Below are 17,551 nucleotides of genomic sequence, written 5' to 3'. Positions count from 1 at the left end.
TGCAGGAAGAGATTGTGCGGCGTCTGTCATATAGTTTTTGTACAATTTCAGCCTGGAGTCTCTTGCGCTTATCATTTTTTAATTATAAACCAGGTGCTGTGGAAACTTGCATTGAACACTAGGTGCTTTACTAGTTACATAAAGACAGCAAGACATTTCTTTCACCCCACGGGCCTCTCAAACCCACCAGCTTAGGCTACATAGCATAGAAGAAAACACTAACCGGTTCAGATAGTTTGGTGTCAGCAACATTTGAGAACTAGGCATGTTATTAGTTTCACAGTCCAGCTAATTCTAGGCCTTAAATAGTCAGATGCTTATTAAAGACAATGTTGTTTTGTTCTCAGAAACTATTCTGAATAACCATTAGCATTCCTGGTAGTTCCCACGCTTTACCTATTCCAGATTTGAAACAAAATAAAAAAATTCCTTCCAGTAGCACCTTAAAGTAAAGGTAAAGGTACCCCTGCCCATACGGGCCAGTCTTGACAGACTCTAGGGTTGTGCGCCCATCTCACTCAAGAGGCCGGGGGCCAGCGTTGTCCGGAGACACTTCCGGGTCACGTGGCCAGCGTGACATCGCTGCTCTGGCAAGCCAGAGCCGCACACGGAAACGCCGTTTACCTTCCCGCTAGAAAGCGGTCCCTATTTATCTACTTGCACGCGGGGGTGCTTTCGAACTGCTAGGTTGGCAGGCGCTGGGACCGAGCAACGGGAGCGCACCCCGCCGTGGGGGTTCGAACCGCCGACCTTTCGATCGGCAAGCCCTAGGCGCTGAGGCTTTTACCCACAGCGCCACCTTAGAGACCAACTAAGTTTGTCATTGGTATGAGCTTTTGTGTGCATGCACACTTCTTCAGATACACTGAAATAGAAGTCACCAGACCCTTATATATAGTGGGATGGTGGGGAGGGGAATTACTCAGAAGGGTGATGGGAATGGGTGATTGGCTGATAGGTGTGGTAAACCTCTTGACAACTGTTAACAGGAAAAAGCAAGGGGGGAGATGGCTAAAAATAGCTTTATCATGTATAATGAGATAAGAATCCAATGTCTCTATTCAGACCAGGTCTCTCCATGGTTTTAAGTTTGGTAATAAGTTGCAATTCATCAACTTCTCTTTCCAGTCTATTTCTTAAATTCTTTTGTAATAAGACAGCTACTTTGAGATCTTGTATAGAATGTCCTGGGAGACTGAAGTGTTCTCCTACTGGTTTCTCTGTCTCGTGATTCCTGAGGTCAGATTTATGTCCATTTATCCTTTGGCATAGGGTATTCCAGACTGTATCATTCAAAACTCTAAACATTGATTCTCATTCTACGTAACAAGGGTGCTTGCAGCATAAACTGGGTGTCTGGAGCAGCAAACACTAAGATGGAAACATGCTTTTTGTGGGCACACCTGGAGGGAACATATCCCAGGAAGGCCCAACGAATGTACTTTCAGCACCTTTGTCACATAAAGTGAAAACCAACTTGCAGTTGACAACATACGATTGACATACAGCAACCAGAGAAGAATTTGGGGTTTTGAATTCTCACATCTCCTTTTGAGGCGAGCATTACCAAGCCCACAGAGAATTGTTTCTGAGTTAAACTCTGGTAAATGCCATCGACACTTTCACAAATGAAGGAAAGAGACCACAGGTGCAATTCCCTTGACACCCAGGGCATTTGCTTCTATAAACAAGAGCCCCAAACATCTTTTGTTTAAATAGATTGCCTCTCCCCAGATGACCCTGCTTTTTCCAATATAACACCCTTCTGTTACAGTCAGAAGTTAAAGCCCCAGGAGGGCGCAGTGGGCAAGCGTTATATTTGAAAAGGCAAGGTTCATCCTGGGAGAGGCAATCTGTTGAAGCACAAGATGTTTTTTGGTCTCTGAATCTCTGGTGAAATCCTTGTTCCTTGTGAGCCATGTTGACAAAATGCTTTCAAGACACCAAGGGAAACACCATTTGACAGGCGATGGATACACAAATATATTTAGCAAGGAGATGGTGAATGATTTGGGGAGTGGGCAGGAGGAGAGGCAAAGAGCAGAGAGCAGCTGCCTGCTGGAAACTACAGACAGCTCCGAGAAACTGCATGCTTTTAACGCTGCAGGGTTTTTCTACCATGTTGCAAGAATTGAAGGCCCACTTGAAGTCAACCTGAAAAAGAGATTATCTAGATACAGTATAGCAGTTAACAAGAGAGTTTGGACTTGCCTTTCTCCCTGCAGACCTCAGTGTGGAGTAGTGGCTAGAGCAGGGGTCAGCAACCCGCGGCTCCGGAGCCGCATGTGGCTCTTTTGCACCTTTACCGCGGCTCCGGGGTGGATACTAGCGAGGGGAGGAGGCGCATTGTGCGCCCCGACACTCCCCACTGTGGCGGGCGCTGTACTGGCTGTGACGTCGCATGGGGGCGGTGCGTGCGTTAGTCACGCACCGTCCCGACGTCACCTTCCCGCCCGCCCGCTACATTGTAAGGGGCATGTACGCTGGTCACTGCATTGAAAGGGGGCATGTATGCGGGTCACTGTTTTGAAGGGGAGTGAAGAACACACACACACACACAAAAAGGTAACTTGTTAATTTAACGTTTATTTCTATGAGGAGGAGTAATTCTGAGGGGTCAAACAAAGAAATAATAAAAAAGTGACAAAAAAGTTATTTTTATAATGACGAGTTTTGCGGCTTCCAGTTTTTTTTTCTTCGGAAACGGGTCCAAGTGGCTCTTTTTGTCTTAAAGGTTACAGACCCCTGGGCTAGAGTCTCAGACTAGGACCTTTGAAATCTAGGTTGAAATCTTATTTAGGGCCTTTCTACACTTTCCATTTTTATAGCATAATGGTTACTGGGTTTTTCAGATTTTTTGACACATTGCTGCATGACGTCAGCATGCATATTCCAGCTAGTATTCCAGAATAATGTACCTGGAAATCTGCTGCTTCTTATACCGTAAGGAATCCAACTTGGTGAAAGATCCAGAATGGATCCTCAATATTTTTAGTTGTGTGGCATGGGGGACAAGCATTGTCCCGTTCTTTGTGTGAAGGGTGGTGGGTGTTCAATGGCAATAGTTTGGAAGACGTCTGTTTCGTGCTGCTTCCCTTGGACCACTGCGAGCTGTCGGTTTGAGAGCTGAGTTCAGAGGAGAGTTGTGGCAGATAGAGATGATGGTACTGAGTCAACATCTGATCCACGATAACAATCATTAGCTGCAGACAAAATTTTGCCACAAAAACCAGGTTTGCAAGAAGTGCACTTCCTCTTCCGATTTCCTATACAGTGGTACCTCGGGTTACATACGCTTCAGGTTACAGACTCCGCTAACCCAGAAATAGTGCTTCAGGTTAAGAACTTTGCTTCTGGATGAGAACAGAAATTGGGCTCCGGAGGCATGACAGCAGCAGGCGGCCCCATTAGCTAAGGTTAAGAACAGTTTCAGGTTAAGAACGGACCTCCAGAACGAATTAAGTACTTAACCTGAGGTACCACTGTACTTCCACAAGGTCAATATTCTGGGGTACTAGGCATTAAAAATAAATAAATAAATTAAATTAAATAAATAAATAAATTAAATTAAATTAATGCTGATATTTAATGGCTAGAGGAACACAAGGACACTCTAGGAGTGTGAACGTAACCACTGAACTTTTCTCAGTTTGGGCAAAGCTCACTAAGACCATGGAAAGGAAAACCCTGCACTCACTCTCTTAACATTTGTATCAGCTACAAAGTCAAGTCTTTAAAATGTTGAATCAAACAGTGACTATTCCACTATAAATGGTCAGTGTGAAAAGCCCCTGAGTTGTGATGCTCATTGGGTAATCAATTACTGTCTTGCAGCCCAAGCTACCTGACAAAGCTGTTGTGATGATAAAATGAGGGGGAATCGCATGGCTTAAAAGTGAATGTGCAAAACGTTTGTGCATGGGGCTAAACTCACGACTGCTTTGCTCATCTCCTGCTCCTACAGGGAGCTAACCCATGGTTTGGCTTAGGGTTCCCCCAGGCAAATGGCAATCCAGGAGCAAACCATTGTTAGAGTGGGGGAGAAGCAAAGTGAGCGCCATTTTTGCCAGTGTACCACCACACCTTTAAAGCATAGTTATTAAGCGTAGGGACGCGGGTGGTGCTGTGGGTAAAAGCCTCAGCGCCTAGGGTTTGCCGATCGAAAGGTCGGCGGTTCGAATCCCCGCGGCGGGGTGCGCTCCCGTTGCTCGGTCCCAGTGCCTGCCAACCTAGCAGTTCGAAAGCACCTCCGGGTGCAAGTAGATAAATAGGGACCGCTTACTAGCGGGAAGGTAAACGGCGTTTCCGTGTGCGGCTCTGGCTCGCCAGAGCAGCGATGTCACGCTGGCCACGTGACCCGGAAGTGTCTCCGGACAGCGCTGGCCCCCGGCCTCTTGAGTGAGATGGGCGCACAACCCTAGAGTCTGTCAAGACTGGCCCGTACGGGCAGGGGTACCTTTACCTTTATTAAGCGTAACTGTGACATGTAAACCAACCCACTGTGTTCTGCTAACTCTTGTTCGTCTTTCTTATTTGCTGTGTGTAATCTTGATGTTTGCTTCTTGCCCCCAGGATGCCCTCCACACAGATGGTCTTCCGTCACCTGAAGCCAGCTTTACACTAAACCCTGAGGACAGACGGAATTATCCTGACCACCATGTAGCTCACAAATCGTTCACCAAGCAGCGATTCAGGCAAGAGAATGGGCATACAGCTTTGCAAAGAGATGGGCCCAGGCCATTCCTTCTGGATCTCCCAAACTTTCCTGACCTCTCAAAAGCAGACATCAATGGGCAAAACCCAAACATCCAGGTAAAAAAACTCTTCTTTCCTATTTAGGCTCTTACTTAAATCATGGAATAAACAGCGTCTAACAAAGGTACAATTTCATTCACGAAACCTACAAGCCACATGGGAAACAAGAAAAGTAAGAAAGGAGTTTTTCCTCCCCCAGGTTTCCATTTGCCATACAGCTAAGGTGGTTGGTGAATGGATTGATTGATCTGTTCAAATAGATGGATTATTCTGTTCAAAAGGTATATTGTTGGTGTCAATATGATAAAACATATTATCAACATAAAGCAAAATACCTACAGACCAATTTCTTAGCAAACCCTGCAACAAAGGTCATGCATTGAAAGTTAAAGTAAATGTGGAGATGTCTGGCACAAGTTCTTTGGAACTTTATTCATCTGACTGAAGATGTTTTGCTGCAATTAAACAGTAAATGTGTGGTGCTGAAACACTCACATAGCTTCTTTGAAATAGTTTGGACCTGCTGTGCCTAGAATATTGTATAAGAGGACTGGTTCAAATGTTGAAATGAGCCCAGAAAACAAAACCTTATGGATAAACATTAGCTAGAATGGAAATAAACCACTGAACTGTGGAACAGGGACAAAACACATAACTTGAAACAAACACTAGACTTCGAGCAAGTTCCTCCAAAATCATCAGCCAGAACATTTGCAATATTTTAGAGCAGAATTGTTTGCCTGAAAATGACACATTGCTTTGTATATGTCACTGGTTTAATGTCAGAATCTGCTATGAGTTGCACCCAATGTTAGTTCTATCCATTGAGTGGACCTACTGAAATTAAATAAAAAACGAGTAACTTGCATATATTAATTTCAGTGGGTATACTCTGAGGAGAACAATAACAAACATGGGATACAACCATATACAGAAGATTTTCAGGTAGACATGTATAACTTATTCTACTGTTCCCCCACATGTACACTTAAAAATAAACACTTCCTTGGGCTTTCTTACAATAAAGGTAGATAAGTTGTTTTTTAAATGTTTGCAATACAAGACAGCAGTCAGTCACTGACAATAGTCTTGCACAAAATTTCGAGACTTGTTCTACCTGGTGCCAGTTGAAATGAATACAGTGCCTGTCTGTTTACTCATTATTTGGCTCAATCTTTCCCAGAAATGAAATATTTTTATTCAGCCCCTTTTTCATTTGTGCAATTGTTTCAGTATTAGCAAGACAAGGAGACATTTGAAAAGGGTAACCCAAGCAGCTGTTACTTTTGTGCTACGGATGCTTTTTTAAACACCGTTGCCAAATCAGCAGCCAAATGCACCACTGCACTCAAGTAAACGAATTCACAGGAAGTCCTTGAAAATGAGGTGCTTTTTAAAAAAAGCCAGTAACATATTTCCTTGGGGATCAGAGATTTTCTTCGTTCTTGGTGAAAAGCTCTTTTGTTGATCGCCCATTGATTTGACACATGCCAGCTCATGCGGTCATGCCAGCAGCGCAAGGCTATTCAGGGTGCAACAGCTTCACTTTCTTTTCCTTCGAAACAAAGTGAAGTCATGTGTCGAGCCAATAATTTGGCTGCCAAAATTTTTTTCTGTGTGATGTTCTTTTTTCCCCCCCTTCGGTTTCCCAGCCTATTTAAATGTGTACCAACTGTGAGGAGCTCCTGGGCTTGGATTCCGATACCTCGCTGCTTCTGTTTTTGTGAACTCTCCTCTTCCTCCAGTTTTTAAGTCACCGTTTCTCACATTTCCAGAGCACGTTAATTCTATGCGGCATAAACAAGAACAAAGTGTCCTGTGGCACCTCTGTCCTTCTCTGAACCTTTGCTCTCTGCCTCTTCTCCTCTTTAAAAGGAAACCCAAACAAAAAAGTCAATATTGGTGATGCTAGTAGTACAAACCTCCCTAGGCCTAATCTACTTCTTCCACTAACTGAGGACCAGTCTGACAGCAGACAGCAGACATCCTTTCTGTTTGTTGCATGCATACACACACACACACACACACAGAGAGAGAGAGAGAGAGAGAGAGAGAGAGAGAGAGAGAGAGAGAGAGTGGTACCTCGGAAGTTGAACAGAATCCATTCCAGAAACCAAGTCGCAGCTTCCAATTGGCTGCAGGAAGCTTCTGCAGCCAATTGGAAGCCATAGAAGTCACCTCGGATGTTTGGGTTCCAAAGAACGTTCGCAAACTCACTTCCAGGTTTGCGGCGTTCGGGAGCCAAAACATTTGACTCGCAAGGCCTTCGGGATCCAAGGTACGACTGTATATGGATTCCTTTCCCCCTCCCTTGCAAGTTCCAGATGACACTTGCCTTTTGTCTTGGCTTGACAAAATCTTTCACTGTCCTGTCAACATATTTTTCTTTCTTTCTTGGATTGGTGTTTGGGACATAGCTGTAGAGACCTGAATACTTACTTGCCTGCTGTCTCGAATTCTCCAGGTGACTATAGAAGTTGTTGATGGGCCAGACTCTGAACCAGAGAAGGATCTCCGAAAGGAAGGCAGCAAACCCAGCTGGCCTGTCCCATCACCAGACTGGAGGAACTGGTGGCAGAGATCAGCACCCACGGTCACCCGCATGAGTAGCGGGGACCAGGATTACAAGTATGACAGCACAACCGAAGACAGCAACTTCCTGAACCCCGTCGGTGGCGGGTGGGAAAGTCACGCACCTAGTCACCGGACATTTGACTCAAAGGCACAGCCAGAGTATGGTGAGTGAGCCTTCTGAATCCCTTGTTTGTAGCACCTCAGGTTGGTAGCAGTGCTCTGCAGGTGAGGAACCATCAGCAGTGGAAACGTGAGGTGGGGCAGAGCCACAGGGGGCAGAAGTAGGTGCTTCCGACACCAGCATTCCTGCTTCTTACCTGGTCTTGGTTGGGGGAGGGTGGCATGAGGTAGGGAGCACGCAGGGGCACCGGTGGGACCAGTCTTGTGCATCTGCACAACTTCGCCACCCCCCGGCGCTGCACTAACAGGGGAGCAGGTGTTGGGAGGGCAGCCACCACTACGGAGAGTGACTGGGCACCAAAGATAATAAGAGGGAAGGGAGGGTCAGGGGCACAGGTGAGAGAGAAAAGGAATTGTGTTTCAGTTATTTCAGATTAACTGATTCCCTGAGGTTTAGATAATACATACTATGCACTGATACCGATCTTCTCTGACTATCGTGTAGCCAAAGCACACCCACTTACACAGGAGAGGGAAGTATCAGCTGGCTCGAGGGAACCCCAGAATTTGCAGAAGCACACATAAACTTTGTGGGGAAGGGAGGGGAAGCCAAATCAGCTCACTAAGGTCTGAGCATGTTCAGTGAGCATGGAATGGAAAACTGGGGAGGGAAGCGATAGGATAGAGTATCCCAAGAAAAGGCAATGCTGACTCGCATTGTGAACAGCAGCAAATGTTTTGTTGAAGACACCACTTAATATCCGAGCCAGTCCTCAGATAGCAACACGTATTTTTTTTTGCCATTTCTACTTTTATAATCAAACATTTACTTGTTTACCAGCTAGTTCTCTCCTTTTTTTCTTGTTCCTCCCTTGCAGATTACATAGATGGGGAAGGAGACTGGAGCCCCTGGTCTATTTGTAGTATAACCTGTGGCAACGGCAATCAGAAGCGCACCAGAACCTGTGGCTATGCCTGCACAGCCACCGAATCAAGGACATGTGACAGGCCCAACTGTCCAGGTTAGGCTCCGCTTAATTGCTTTGACCTGAACGGCACAACTGCTTGCAACCCTTCACTGGTAAAAAGTATCATATTAAAATAATAGGAGGAGATGCTACCCCATATCTGAAATTATCAGCTTTGTTGTGCCTTCGAGGCAGAGCCAGATGCTTTTCCTTCCTGAAGGGCCTTCAGGAGCACTGCTCATGCTGTGTGCCTCAGATTTCAACAGAGCCTACAGAGATGTAGGCAAGAGAGACCTGCATTTCTTGCGAGATACACTAGATGGGGTACTATAGGAAATAAGAGTATCCTGCCTTCTGAAGTTCTAATTGCATTTACCATTATTGTATTGCTTAAAAAGATAAATGCTAAGAGAATTAAGATGCTTTGGTGTTTTTGCAGTGACATCAGGTTTCAAAGTGTAGAGAAAGAGAGCAATCTGCAAAATGAGATGATCAAGACAGCCATAGCAGTTCAAAGCCTAATGCTTTGGATGTGGCACCTTGGCTAAACTATGACTCTTGCACAAACATCACTAGTGGGGTCAGGGAGGCCCTTCACTCAGATGTGAACATGCTGGTAACTACACATCAGCTTAGGCAATGGAGCCCTCCCCTGATATTTCTCATTCATCCCTCCATCACGGCCTGTATTTAGATGCAAAAGTGCAACTAGAAAACACATTGAGATCTTCAGGGAATTCTTACTTGTGGAAAGAGCATTAGCACCATTTTTAAAAAAGCATATTCATTAATCATGCTACTATTATTATTTCATTGCTTTATTATTTCAAATAAAATGTCTCAGAGCAACATACAGATCCATAAAACTACAAACAGCATTAAAAACTAAAAATTAAAACCAGATGGGGAAAAAACACCACCCCAAGATGTAATAAACACAAATTCAAACAATGCTATGAAAATAAGAAAGCGTTCCCCTGACCTAAATGGTGAGCACCACAAAAAAGGCCAAATTCATACCAGAGAATGTTCCAGATTAATAACCCAATGCCTGGGCAATATGGAGTGTCTCAACCTGGCGCCTGACAGCTGGCACTGACGGCGCCATGTTTGTTTCCTTGGAAGGAGCATGATGACACAGTAGAAATTGCCCAAGGATTTGCCAAAGAGAATGAACCCTCACCCTCATTAGAACTCCACTGAGAATTTGGAAATGTCAAGGGCAAAAACTAAACTGCCGTGATTTTTGCCTTCAAGGTAGGTTCTTGGGTATCTTGCTCAACAAACTTTCCATAACTTGTAGGGAGGGTACGTGTCTGAAACAACGGCAAAGGAAAACTCATCTGAACAAATAACTGTGTCTTCAGCTTACAAAGATAATTTGGTGATACGTCTCCAGAATTGTCATGTGTAATGCTGACATGCCAATTTGAGGATGTGCGTTGCGGAATGCACATAGTTTTAGGCTACATAGAAAGTGGCATCTTTGCTTTATTTAAGGAATTTTTTCCACTTGATTGTTTTTTATGGGATAGCAACCTTGATTTTTTGGTCCGCCCACCACCCCGCATCTCCCCTTTCTGTTGTCAACAGGAATAGAAGCATGAAAATAGCAACCCAAAGTCAACCACCTTAGACAGTGCAGTTTAAATTGACTAGCCCTAGACTCTGCATCTGTGTGATGCATGTTTGAGGGGGGGGGGGAGGCAAGGCTCGGTCTCAACGGTGCTGCTAGTATCTGTTTGGCATAGAGGCACCTAGCTCAACAGAGCAGCATCTTTCAGACAGAGGATTGCCTTTGTTGTCCAAATACATTTTCCAAACAATGTAAACTTTGTTTACAAGTCGCTTCCACCTGACCCAGCTGGAGCTGAAGGGGGTGTGTGGAATCAGGTGGTTCATTCTCTGCTCGTGTGGTTAGGTCATTTAAACATGGCCCCAGATAAGATGTTCCTGCACAACTGAGAGAACATCTGCAGGCATTTTTTGTTGTTGTTGTTGTTCCTCTCATGTTGGGGTGGTTTCTTAAGTTCTGGATTTATTAATAGCCCAAATATTTGCACCACCGTGTCTGTCAGCCACATTGTCTTCATCAGCCTGCAACACCAGTATGTAGTACATCCTGTTTTTTGTAAAAATAAAATAAAAATCTGCTTGCGTAGCAGTCGAAAACTCCTCTGCTCAGCACTCGTTTGCTGGCACTGCAAGCAGAAAATAATGAAAAACTGTCTTGCGACTTAAGTTTCCAGTCGCTGGCAGTTATAAGCGATTGCTGTGATGTTCAGAGAAACATAACTATTCAGAAGGTTCTTAATGGCACCAGCGAGTAGTATCAGGTATTCATCTCAAGTCAATATTAAAATATTTGAGAGAGGGGATGGTGTCAGAGAGGGGTGGGAGGACATTTGTTTTGACCTTTGTATTAAAGTGCAAGACTGCTGAGGCTCAGAAGTAATTTTCATTCTCTTAGGTTCTTTCTCATTCTCTCTGATTCGAAAGCAAGAGCTTTAACCAATTTTAATATTGTCTTTTTATATTGCTGTTGTAACCTTCCCCTGGGACCTCATGGTGACAGATGGTTAAGAAATCCAATAAACTAAAAGTAATAGTGACGGCATGAATGTTTATAGGAACATAAGAAATCAGTGGGATACTAATGCAAGCCTAGTTTTTCTACTGCCTTGTATTATGTGCCATTACTGAAAAAATATATTTATATACCCTGCTTTCTTCAGGGATTGAAGACACCTTCAGGACAGCAGCAACAGAAGTGAGTTTGCTCGCAGGAAGCGAAGAATTCAATGCCACAAAGCTGTTTGAAGTCGGTAAGCAGATAGGAGCAGAGGGTTCTCTTCCTTCAGAGCTAGATGATGCAGGCAGACTTCAATCTGTGTGACAGTTTCCCCCTAGGACACTTCTGAGAAGGTGCTGTGAGGGAGCACTCAAATATTTCCCATCTTTGTAATGTGTGGGTTTTGACTGAGCCAGTTACACATTGTTCAGCAGCCATTCCCAGTGGGCTTTCTAAAGGAAAAACGTTGGACTAAACGTTTCTGCCTCTAGCTGTGCCACAGCCTTCTTGAATCATTGCAAATTCGTTATTCAAGGACAAAAGGCAAAAACTTGAATACTACAGCTGCACGTAATATGTTCTGGGTGACTGATTATGTTCAGGGTGACTCTGCAACCAACAGGTAGCACTCCAAAATCTGTCCATGCTGGCCAAGACATGGTTAATCCAGAGCATTGTTTATGGGATGCAAAAGCATTGCTTGGAGCAAGGCTGAGGATTTTCTTAAAACTTGCACAAAGGTTTGACTCTGTTCTTTATTCCAGATGCAGATCCTCACTTCATCATTCATGAGTGTTCTGCTAGTGTCATATCCTGATTTGCACAGATATCTTGCTGTCTCCCCACATATTACAAGTCTGGAATGTGAGCCACATAAAGGAGCTGTTTCAATATCATCCGTTAAGATTATAGTTCCAGTGTCTCTGTGCAGCTGCATTCAAGAGGCCCTCACAGAGGCAGAGGGGGTGCTCTGCCAAATTTTAACCCACATTTTATTTTTTAATCATAAGGGAACCTCATGAAAACTAGGTGCACGACAATGCACTCACTTCAGCTTTAGTGTAGCTAAAGAATGCACAGTATATTTTCAGAAGATTGTTATTGATATATGGAAGGGCAAAAATACAGCCCCCTTTGATCAATGGATAGATGATACTACAACTCTTGCAACACGTGAATGGATTGCTTTCAGACGAAGATTATACATGGACAAATTTAAATGATATTTGGAACGTATTTATGAAAACCATAGTGACCCATGAGTTACCATATGCTTGAGAGAAACAATAAGTTTAATCCATCGACATATATACTATATAGTTTGGTAACATTAATTACCGTATTTTTCGCTCTATAAGACGCACCAGACCACAAGACACACCAAGTTTTTGGAGGAGGAAAACAAGAAAAAATATATTCTAAATCTCAGAAGCCAGAACAGTGAAAGCAGCGATCCCTCTTGCTGTTCTGGCTTCTGGGACAACTGTGCAGTCTGCATTCGCTCCATAAGACACACACACATTTCCCCTTACTTTTTAGGAGGGAAAAAGTAAGTCTTATAGAGCAAAAAATGCGGTATATGTTATGGTTATTTTGTTATTGCTGTTTTCCTCTGCTTTAAAAAAATATATATCAGTTTTCTTTTTCCCTTTTCTGTTCTTTTCTTTTCATATTTACTTTTACTCACTATAATCATCTTAATAATAATAATATCTTTTCTTCTGACAAGATGCACACTCCATAGGAAAGGCTGACATATTGACATATCACATATTGACAGTGAAACTGGTACAATTCAAAGTGTTGGTTCTGACCTTTAAAGCCCTAAATGGCTCAGACACTGAAGTCCTCCTCCGAAGGTCTTCTGGCGGTTCCTTCATTGTGAGAAGTGAAGTTACAGGGAACCAGGCAGAGGGCCTTCTCGGTAGTGGCACCCACCCCTTGGAATGCCCTCCCATCAGATGTCAAGGAAATAAACAACTATCTGACTTTTAGAAGACCTCTGAAGGCAGCCCTATTTAGGGAAGTTTTTAATGTTTGATGGGCAGGGTATAAATAAAAAAAATTGTTGTTGCATGTTTTCCAAGGCCTTAAAATGTTTTTAAAATAATATTGGAATTGATTTTGTGATAGAACACAAAGCAAACCCTTGACTACCGGAGTGTGATGATAGCTAAACGCTGACAAAATCCTGCATTTTTGTCATCTCTGAAACACAGTCAAGTTCTCCTTGTGTCCCTTTTCTACTGTCCAGATACTGATAGCTGTGAGAGGTGGATGAGCTGCAAGAGTGAATTCTTAAAGAAGTACATGCACAAAGTGGTCAACGACCTCCCTGCTTGCCCTTGCACGTATCCCACGGAGGTTGCCTACAGCACGGCCGATATCTACGACCGGCTTAAGCGGAAAAACTTCCGCTGGAAAGATGCGAGTGGGCCAAAGGAAAAACTGGAGATCTATAAGCCGACCGCTCGCTATTGCATCCGGTCCATGCTGTCTTTGGAAAGTACCACCCTGGCTGCGCAGCACTGTTGCTACGACGACATCATGCAGCTGATCACAAGGGGCAAAGGAGCAGGCACCCCAAACCTGATCAGCATAGAATTCTCTGCCGAACTTCATTACAAAGTGGACATCTTGCCTTGGATCATTTGCAAAGGGGACTGGAGCCGCTATAATGAAGCCAGGCCTCCTAATAATGGTCAGAAATGTACAGAGAACCCTTCAGAGGAGGACTATTACAGACAATTTCAGGAAGCGAGAGAGTACTGAGAAGGCGGAGGAAAGAAGCCAACTTCTTTCAGAGTCTGTGGAACACGGGCGGTTGGTCTACAGGACCCCAAATCAAAGAAACTCTCAGCATACAGATTTAATGTCCCATTCCTCCACTCACCCCAACTAACTGTATATAGTTGTATAGAATACACATTTTTTCATAAGTGTGTTATTTATATATGCATATAGAAATTGCATATGGACCCCTGTGCAAATAGACATTTATATAATGTTATGCGTTCTCCACCAATGTAAGGTTTTGTGTTTTTAAAATCATGCTCAAGTAAGGACTGGGCTATCATTTTTTAATCTGTATGGGAAAAGCTCAGCTTTCAGCGGTTGAAGCAACAGAACTCAAGAGTCCGTTTCTCAACTGCAAACCCCAGTTATGGGGCTTTTGCTGGTGGGTTATCCATCTAATGCTTCTGAGAACTGCATCTGATGGTACTACTTTTGTTCAGAACAGCAGAGAGAAATATCAGCATCCACTGCCATTGTGCCTGTGCAGAAGTCAGGGACTTTGATTTGTGTCAAATACTACGTCTGTGTGATTGACTCTGGTGAGTAAAAGACTGTGATACCTAAAGTGTGGCTGACGCAATCAAATATCCCTTATTCTGCAAAATGTACAAGTACCTCTGAAATATTTTTACTAAATCAAAGCCAAGGACTATAACCAGACCATTATTAAACAGTTTCCATACATAAGTTATTTAATACAAATGCAGCATAATTTCCTTAGAGATATATTGATGAAAATATTTAGACATATTTAAGAAAAAGAAAGAGTTTTTTTTTAAAAGGGAAGGGCAGTAATTATTCGAGAGGAGGAACGAAGCTGGTACATACAATAATAGACAAAGCAAAACTCTCTTCATTCCCATTTTGGAGTTATACTTGCCTTGCAATTTAGCTTGGCAGAGGTCCAGTTACTAAGAGCTCTTAATAGCTCCAGGGATGTGAGCAGAAGTAAAGCACATTTTCATTACAGTTATTATTTTGTGCCACAACTCAAAGATAAGGCCTGGGGAGGGAGGAGCTGCATGGATAGTTAAAGTCCCTCAAAGTCTTCTTCACATACTGCCTTATTACAAGGATGTAAACAAAGCAAACTCACTTATCATATAGGCACATTATTCTGGGACCCAGAACTGGCTGCATCTCCCTTTTGAGTGCCCATTTTGTTGACTAACTTTGATTTGTCCTGCACAATGTGTGAAGCAGCCCTAAGCAAAATAACCTTAAGCAACTTGGAGCAGGCTTACCCGCTGTGCATAAAGCAAAAATGTGGGCGGTATCTTAAAAACTGGGAGTTGCAGTTAAAAACACACACATAACCGGATCAGTTAATTGGAAAAGTGTCAGAAATGCATTTCTGGGTTGAAGGCAAGTTTGCGCATACGCATTAGGGTCTGATTTATGTTATGACCGATGTGTTCCCATGTTCAGTTTATTCAAAAACAACCACAGTTGCTGATTCTATGAGCTTTCACTCCTAGAGGGTCTGTATACATGTTACACAGTCTCCATGTAGAAGCCACTTTAATTTCTTCTCTGTACAGTGGTACCTCTGGATATGAATGGGATCCATTCCGGATCCCTGTTTGCATCCTGAAGCGAACATAACCTGTGCGTGTCGCGATTCACCGCTTCCACGCATGCGTGTGACATCATTTTGACCGTCTGCGCATGCGCGAGCGGCGAAACCCGGAAGTAACACATTCCGTTACTTCCGGGTCGCCGCGGAGCACAACCCGGAAGCGCTCAACCTGAAGCATATTTAACCCGTATGACTGTAGTAGTGACTTTGTTAGGAGGGCAGGGAACATTTTCTCCATGCCACTACAGAGCAAGTCCCAATCCAACCAACATGAGAACTCTCAAGCCTACTGAATCCTACAGTGAATTTAAGTGCACTTGTCTATGTTTACACAGACAAACTCTACAACAGCAAAAGGAATATGGCCCAATCTACTCTACTGCCCTTGCACACGTATCATGCTTTGCTAACATGAATGAATCAGCCATGGGAGAACAATTTAAAGCAGACTCCATGTGATACCCTTGTTGTTTGTTCAAACTCATCTTCTGAAGGAACATACTGTAAAGAGATTTGTTCTTAAAATATGCCCTTGTTGTTATTTATTCTTGAGTCTATACCAAGTCATTCGGCCATATACCAAATAAATGCATAGTATTTTACGAAAGAAAGTCTATTCCTTAACAAAGTTTTTTTTAAAAAAAATATCAGTGAAGGGATGGAGTGTTATAACTTTACTGCATTCTTTTGTAGCGTATTTATTAAACTGCAGCTAACATGAATTCGGCAGAGTTAAAAGTGGCAAGCAAAGGGACTTTCTAAAAGGGACAATCGTGTTCCATAGAGAGCTGGTGCACAAATCCAGGTTTATCAATAAAGCCATGATGAAACATCTGTTAATTTGCATTCTCATTATGTGGATGTTAAATACAACAGGGAAGAAATGTGAAGGAATGTTTATGGCTCCATGAAGAAGGCCTGAGCAGGTGAGGGAGGGATGTCAGAATGAGTGAGCAGGCGACGCACCGACAGTGTCTTCTAGTAAAAGCATCTTAAAACAATTTTTGTATATGCTAATACATTCCATAAGGCTAATACATTCCTTACCAGGAGTTTGGGACCAGATTCACTGGTTTCTGTGACCTAGAATGAAAAATAAGGAAAATTTAAATGTAGCTTCCACAGCGAGGTCTAAGAAAACATTAATATCAGCCACTGCCACAAGACTTGTCAAGGTGATGGGAGGGAATTATTTTAGAATTTGTCTCTCACCTCATTCATTAAAATCCCATTGCTTCACCCCTGCCAAGGCTAGAAACACTTTGGCAGACCACAACAATATGTCTTCAGGCTACCTACAGCTTTTCCCAGCAGCAGCCCTGGAACAGATCAGAAGGAAAAATATTTCTCCCTCTGTGGTCTTCAGGAATAGCATTTTAAAATAATAATAATAATAATGTTATTATTTTTGCTTGGGGGAAAAAATGAATTTTATAGCCTGCTAGTTTTAGTATCCCATTGACAAGTGTGACAGAGCCGGGTCCAATTTTACTTCTGGCTCCAGCTTGGAGCAGTCCATTGATGGCTACGGCTTGATTTTGTAAATAATGAAGTGTGTGTTTGTGTATAATGTAATTAGATCTTCCTTAACATAACATGGCGTGTCCCTAATCAGAAAACCATAACGCCGAGCATTGAGCAACCCACAGAGACATCAGTTATGTGGTCTCTGTGTGTGTGGGAACTGCACAGTACATCACTTACAAGAGGTCTGCCTCTTCAGCGCAGGTTTGCCTTATGACTGCTCTGTTGTCAAAGAATGGTGGGGAAAAAGCACTGGGGAAGGCAGGGGGAACTTGGGTATCTATGGCCCAAGAACATTCGTGCACTGTGAACATGTGTGAGCAGCACTGAGTCAAGGTTCAGCCACCTGTGTGCTTACAGCATTTAGGTTAGACCAGCAACTATTGAATTGAAACCATAGAGAAAGCAACACATCAGCTAGCCAGGAACAAAGATAGGGCAAGCGGATGTTGCAGAGGATTATTTAGAAGTTCAAGCTGATGCCGAAAAATGGAGGTAGGATTCAAATATTACCTTGCCTTCCAAGTGGTGTGAGTAATCTCTCAGAAATGCTTGCCACAAAAATGTTGTGCAAACTTGGGTGAGGGGGCCGGGTCATGCACTGTCTGCAAGATTCAGTTCATACCCCAATTCAGTCCCTGGAAAAACAGCCCGATTTGGTCC

At 43.4% G+C, this 17,551-nt stretch overlaps 1 protein-coding gene across 1 annotated transcript in view; it reads left to right on the top strand.

The window, feature by feature from the left end:
- The window catches only part of ISM1 (isthmin 1), a 31,967-nt gene extending 15,769 nt beyond the window's left edge, over positions 1–16,198 (top strand). The window contains exons 2-6 of the mRNA XM_028722246.2: positions 4,573–4,812; positions 7,220–7,493; positions 8,328–8,471; positions 11,153–11,242; positions 13,244–16,198. Of these exons, the coding sequence (XP_028578079.1) occupies positions 4,573–4,812; positions 7,220–7,493; positions 8,328–8,471; positions 11,153–11,242; positions 13,244–13,761 (1,266 nt within the window). The 3' untranslated portion in view covers positions 13,762–16,198. The remainder of the gene's footprint in view (positions 1–4,572; positions 4,813–7,219; positions 7,494–8,327; positions 8,472–11,152; positions 11,243–13,243) is intronic.
- The last annotated feature ends 1,353 nt before the right edge of the window (positions 16,199–17,551 follow it).

The sequence above is a fragment of the Podarcis muralis genome, chromosome 3 (assembly GCF_964188315.1).
Source record: "Podarcis muralis chromosome 3, rPodMur119.hap1.1, whole genome shotgun sequence".
Classification (NCBI taxonomy): domain Eukaryota; kingdom Metazoa; phylum Chordata; class Lepidosauria; order Squamata; family Lacertidae; genus Podarcis; species Podarcis muralis.
The sequence above is the reverse complement of the archived record's forward strand: the minus strand, read 5'-3'. Positions and strand labels throughout refer to the sequence as shown.